Below are 6,378 nucleotides of genomic sequence, written 5' to 3'. Positions count from 1 at the left end.
CACTGTTTATAATAGCCAGGACATGGAAGCAACCTAGATGTCCATCAACAGATGAATGGATAAGAAAGCTATGGTACATATACACAATGGAGTATTACTCAGCCATCAAAAAGAATACATTTGAATCAGTTCTAATGAGGTGGATGAAACTGGAGCCTATTATACAGAGTGAAGTAAGCCAGAAGGAAAAACATAAATATGGTATACTAACGCATATATATGGAATTTAGAAAGATGGTAACAATAACCCGGTGTACGAGACAGCAAAAGAGACACTGATGTATAGAACAGTCTTATGGACTTTGTGGGAGAGGGAGAGGGTGGGATGATTTGGGAGAATGGCATTGAAACAAGTAAAATATCATGTATGAAACGAGATGCCAGTCCAGGTTTGATCGATGCACGATACTGGATGCTTGGGGCTGGTGCACTGGGACGACCCAGAGGGATGGTATGGGGAGGGAGGAGGGAGGAGGGTTCAGGATGGGGAACACAGGTATACCTGTGGTGGATTCATTTTGATATTTGGCAAAACTAATACAATTATGTAAAGTTTAAAAAAAATAAATTAAAAAATTAAAAATAAAAAATGGGGAAATGAAAACAATTATAGTATTTTAACACAATGGCATACTACCTACAATTAAAATCAAATTTTATATATAAACATTAAGCAAGTTTAAAAATGAAATTACACAATTTAAATGATCACGTTTTCACAGGGTTTAAATAATTATGGACAATAAACGTTCCAAAACATCCAGGGAAGTGATAAACACCAAATTCTGAGTAGTATTTGAATGAAAGATAAGAGAAATAGTCAGGAAGTAAGCTGAAACTTGTTTCAACTGGATCAGTGATACTATATATACTTTTAAAGATCTGAAGCAGCTATGGTACAATACCAACATTTGATATCTGTGGGAGGAAATGTAAATGTATTTAAAAATTTTTCCCTATTCTTTTCTTTATGTCTTTATTGTTTTACATTAAAAAGGCCCTCATACTGTTCTATATGTTACAAGTCTGGTGGATAAATGACTTTATGTATTTTTCAAAACTCATAGACATGTAAATAAGTGTTTAATTTTAGTAGCAAACATAAACAAATAAGCAAACAAGCAAAACATCAACCAGGTTGTAAGGGCATCCCTCCTAGAATTCAGAATCTGAAAAACAGCTCTAACTGTATTAGAAATGTATGACATAACTGCACTGAAGGAGGAAGGGAGAAAGGAACCACCCTACATAACTGGAGCATTCCAATTTTAACCTGAAAGTTTAAAGATAAAAATAATTATACATTAGCACTGCACTACAGTTGGTAAAGTTGTTTCTCAGGGAGTATATATTGATAATTCTAAAACTGACTTGCATGTATGCTGAGGCTGAACAAATATAAAATATGGAGTGGAGTGACATTCAGCAAGATGATCAGGGATAAGGTCCTCAGCTTGACTGGAAGCTTTTCTCTCTCAGGTATTTTGAATAGATTGTCTCACTATTTCCTGGTCTGCAAAGGAATCTGCAGATAGACTTATAAGAATTCCCTTTGATGTCTTGAGTATTTTTTCTCTTGCCATTCCCAAAATTCCCTCTGTCTTTAACTTTTGACAATTTGATTATAATATGTGTTAGTGAAGATCTCTTGATGTTCAGCTTATTTGGGTTCTTTAGGTATCATGGAAATGGATGTACATTTTCCTCCTCATATTTGGGAAATTTTCTGTCATTATTTCTTTCAATAAATTTCCCTCTCCTTTCTTATATTACAAAGCTATAGTAATCAAATCAACAGGGAACTGGGACATGTGGTTCATCAAAGGCTTCTAGGAACATCAAGGCCCAGTTCCTATACTGGTAACCTGATCATTAATTAACTTCTTATAGGTTTCCTTCTTCTATGTCTTACTTTGATATGTTTTTGCAGTCTGCATTATTAACATGAGCTTGAGCAAGCTCTGGCAGTTGGTGATGGACAGGGAAACCTGGAATGCCTCAGTCCATAGGGTCACAAGGAATCAGACATGACTGAGAGACTGAACTCACTAACATTATTTAGCTCCTCATGTTAACTACGTCATCTATTCTAGTTAATGCAGTGACTCCCCTTTTGTGGGCTGCTTGTCTATTAACATGAAAATCCCAATGTGGTCAAGCAGTTGGCAAAGATTTGGTTGAGTGGAAATCACAGTGTATTTCTCAATAGTGTTGTTCTTCTGGCAATCAGAATCTTCAGTATAGCAAAGCCTGGAATTCCAGTGGCAAGAAGCAAAAAATTCATAAATAGGTCACTAAGAAGGATGGAAAGAGGAACACTCTTATTTCTACTCTATACTTTTCAAAACTGTATATTAAAAGTTAACAGCACAGTGTTACAATTAACTGCTAGTTCAGTGCATATAGGTTCCCCAGTGGCTCATTGGTAAAAAAAAAAAAAAAAAATCTACCTGCCAATGCAGGAGATATGGATTTGACCCCTAGGTTAGTAAGATCCCTTGGAGAAGGAAATGGCAACCCATTCCAGTATTCTTGCCTGGGAAATCCCATGGACAGAAGAGCCTCATGGGCTATAGTCCATGGGCTTGCTAAGAGTCAGATATGACTGAGCACTCAGCATTCAATGTATATATCATATCTTAGAGTTCATTGTTTCCAAGTAGGTATAATCATAATGCTAGACTCTTTCCTGAGCATTTAATTGTACATTCAATTGTTCTTTGAGCCTGGACTTGTTCAGGAAAATTGATCTCATGGTCCTGTATCTATTGCCACAATATTTTTCAGAGTAAAATGTGTTGCACAGGTCATCTTTGTAGAATCCTAAATTCATAAATCAGACCCTTTCTGAGGCCTTGGATAGTGATCTTGGAAGAAGAAATAAAAGCAGAGAGAGAAAATTCATGTCTAGAGTAAAATTTCATTCCTGTAAAGACAAGTCACTGCCACCTGTGGAGGAGGAGGTCTGATGTAATATACTTGCCACCGATTGGCAAGTTCTCAATATCAATCTCTTCTACTTATAGGTAAAGTTTTAAGAGTAGTTGTAGTCAAAAAACCTTAATGAAAGGGAATCCAATGCCTCAGGTGTATGTGGGTTGCTTAGTTGTGTCCAGCTCTTTGCAAACTCATAGACTGCAGCCTTCCAGGGTCCCCTGTCCATGGAATTTTCCAGGCAAGAATACTGGAGTGGGTAGCCATTCCCGTCTCCAGGAGATCTTCCCAACCCAAGGATAGAACCCGGGTATCCTGCATTCCAGGGAGATTCTTTACCATCTGATCCATAGCCTAAATTTCAGCTGATTCATGTCTCCATTATGTAAGTACTGAGGGGATACAGAACCAAAGTGGGCTAACAGATTATCCTTTTCCCAGACCTTAACTGCGTCCTCTATGGAGAATGGTGTATAATGGACATTGATGTAAGAACAGTGAATGACAGAAATTGTGATTTTTTAAATGGTGGGAAATCCTAGTCACATAGTCACTTAACTCATGGTCAGGAACTCAATTCAGAATAAGTCCCAAGAGGGTCCTATGATCTGCTTTTCAAATGGTGGGTGGTGCTCAGTTGCAGAGTAAAGAATTTTCCTCCAGAATCCTTAGAGTTATCATTGCTGCTCATCTATTTGACCCTGTTAGTGAATCCCATAATGACCTTGTGTCTTGTGAATACTTCCATTTAATTGGAATTCATTGCCCATATGACCCAAATGGCAGGGAAGTTTACAAGGAATAATGGAGCTGGTGGAGGAACCCCTTGAAAACTAACAATCCAATGATGTCACCAAACAAATGACTTGGAACAGTATTCACAATATTCTCCTGCAATAGCAGGAGAGCGAACATAAAACGACAAAACAGAAAGTACACGTCACTATTCTTCCAATTTTGAAATGTTGTTTTAAAACAGTGCATTGCCTTATTTATACACAGTAAAAATAATTCTGTTCGTTGTGGTATAAACAATAATTTTTCCACCCAAACAAGGCCCGATGTATTTACACTTTATACAGTTAAAGATGTTGTACCATTGATATCACAGTCAGTAGCTGTTTATCTTAAAACAAATATAAGTTTTAAAAATTAAGGAGAAAGGAAGTAAAAAAGGCAAGTAAACATAATAGAAGGAAGAAAAGATGAAAATTACTAAGGTTTGTTGTATTTTTCATTATCACCATTAACCTTTACTTCAACTTAGTCAACACTTCCCACTGGTTAAAATGATTGGTTTTAACATGACAGTGATTCCATTTGTAAATACGTAGAGACACAGCTACAGTGTTAATAGTCCAGAGAATTTACTTTGTTTCCAGAAATACAATATTTCTTATGACTGCAGAACCTGGCCAGACTTCAAATAGCGACTCTTCAGTTTTGACATAGCTGCCTTCATTTCTTTATTCCTTAGGGTATAGATAACAGGGTTTAAAATGGGAGTAAAGATGGTGTAGAACACTGCAAGGACTTTGTCAATTGAATAACTGCTGAAGGGCCACACATAGATGAAGATGCATGGTCCAAAGAAGAGTGTGACCACAGTGATATGAGCAGTCAGTGTGGAGCGGGCCTTGGCCATGCTAGCAGAGGAGTGGCTCCTAACTGTGACGAGTATCACAGTGTAGGAGAGAACCAACAGCAGGAAGGAACTCAAAGAAAGAAAGCCACTGTCTGCAACTATGAGTAGGCTGATGACATAAGTGTCGATGCAGGCCAACTTAGTCACCAGAGGCAGGTCACAGAAAAAGCTATCCACTTGATTAGGCCCACAAAAAGGCAAGTTAACAGTAAATGCCAGCTGGCTAGTAGTATGGATGAAACCCACACACCAGGAGATGAGTACAAGAATAATACATACATGACGGCTCATGATCGTCATATAGTGAAGAGGTCTGCATATAGCAACATAACGATCATAAGCCATGGATACAAGAATCACCATCTCACTGCCAGTGAAAAGATGAACAAAAAAAATCTGGGCCAGACAAGCATCAAAAGAAATAGTCTTGCGTTGAACCAAAAAGTCTGCAATCATTTTGGGGGTAGCAAAGGAGGCAACACATATATCTATAAAAGAGAGGTTTGCAAGGAGAAAGTACATAGGGGTATGAAGGCGGGAACCTGAGGTCACAGTGAGGATGATGAGAAAATTGCCCAGCAGTATTGCTAGATAGAGTAGTGAAAATATGAGAAACAGGAAAGGTTGGAGCTCCTGGGAATTAGAGAGTCCCAGCAACACAAATTCGGTCACCTGAGAATGATTTGTCTCATTCATTGACTTTGGAAAGGACTTCTCTTTAGTCACCTGAATGTGAGAGAAACAGAAATCAATCAGTGAACTGAGCATGGGTTTGATTTCCCAGCTCTGCTTCATACCCTAGGATTCTAGTTTCTGTTTATATTTGTGTCTAAGTTTTCACATATTATCAAAGATCATATAGAGAGCATAACAACACTATTCAAGAAGGATGGAGGGGAGAGATGTTCAACCAACTGGCACCAATTACATAAGTTTAATAAATGTAATAAACTAATTTAACAATGAAATTGAGTATCTGAAATTTTTTTGACATCACAGAAATCCAGTCTAAGAATCTACAGAGACTAAATCATTTTTCTGCAGTAAAGGGAGTAAATTCTTTTTAAACTGCTAATACAAAGGAAGATAATTTCATAGACTTAATATTGACCAAGACAGTTAGATACAAAGAGGTGTATACTGTGCTAACCTTTTAAAATAAAGTTCAAAAACAGGTGAAACTAATCTCTAAGGTTGAAAAAGCTTCAATAATGATTATTCTTTTTTATGGTTTTCTATTTTCTTTTTTTTAAATTTTATTTTATTTTTAAACTTTACAATATTGTATTGGTTCTGCCGTATATTGAAATGAATCCGCCACAGGCATACATGTGTTCCCCATCCTGAACCCTCCTCCTTCCCCATACTTAAAGGGAAACTGGGGACAGAAAGGATAGGAAGGGCCTTCTGAACTGCTGGTGATGTTCTCTTTCTTGATGTTGATAGTTACATAGGAGTATTCACTTTGTGAAAAATTATCAAGATATGTACTTCTGCTCCATGTACATTTGAATGTATGTGATATATGTTCAAAAAATTAAACAGGAGAAGAAAAGATGGCATTACATTATGTGAGAGAGCTCATAGGAACTCATTGCCTTGAATAATTAAATCTTATTCCTTTCCCTATTGAGTTACAAATTATCCCAACTAAAACACAAAACCACAGCAAAACTTAAAAATCCAGAGTTTATTGTAAGTCCTCCTAGAGCTGTGATTCATCTCTTCATGCAGTTCTATCATAAGAAAGAATATACTGTTAGTTCCTCCCAGCTATTCCCCAAAGATATTAAGCTTCT

The 6,378-nt window shown here is 37.0% G+C and overlaps 1 protein-coding gene across 1 annotated transcript; it reads right to left on the bottom strand.

The window, feature by feature from the left end:
- Positions 1-2,829: 2,829 nt before the first annotated feature.
- Positions 2,830-5,275, bottom strand: OR4K15 (olfactory receptor family 4 subfamily K member 15). Its single transcript, XM_010809142.2, has 2 exons — positions 4,369-5,275; positions 2,830-2,867 (listed from the first exon to the last, which is right to left on the bottom strand). Exons 1-2 carry the CDS (start codon positions 5,273-5,275, stop codon positions 2,830-2,832), a joined length of 945 nt encoding a protein of 314 aa, XP_010807444.1.
- Between the last annotated feature and the right edge of the window lie 1,103 nt (positions 5,276-6,378).

This window comes from Bos taurus, chromosome 10 (genome assembly GCF_002263795.3).
Source record: "Bos taurus isolate L1 Dominette 01449 registration number 42190680 breed Hereford chromosome 10, ARS-UCD2.0, whole genome shotgun sequence".
Lineage (NCBI taxonomy): Eukaryota > Metazoa > Chordata > Mammalia > Artiodactyla > Bovidae > Bos > Bos taurus.
The sequence above is the reverse complement of the archived record's forward strand: the minus strand, read 5'-3'. Positions and strand labels throughout refer to the sequence as shown.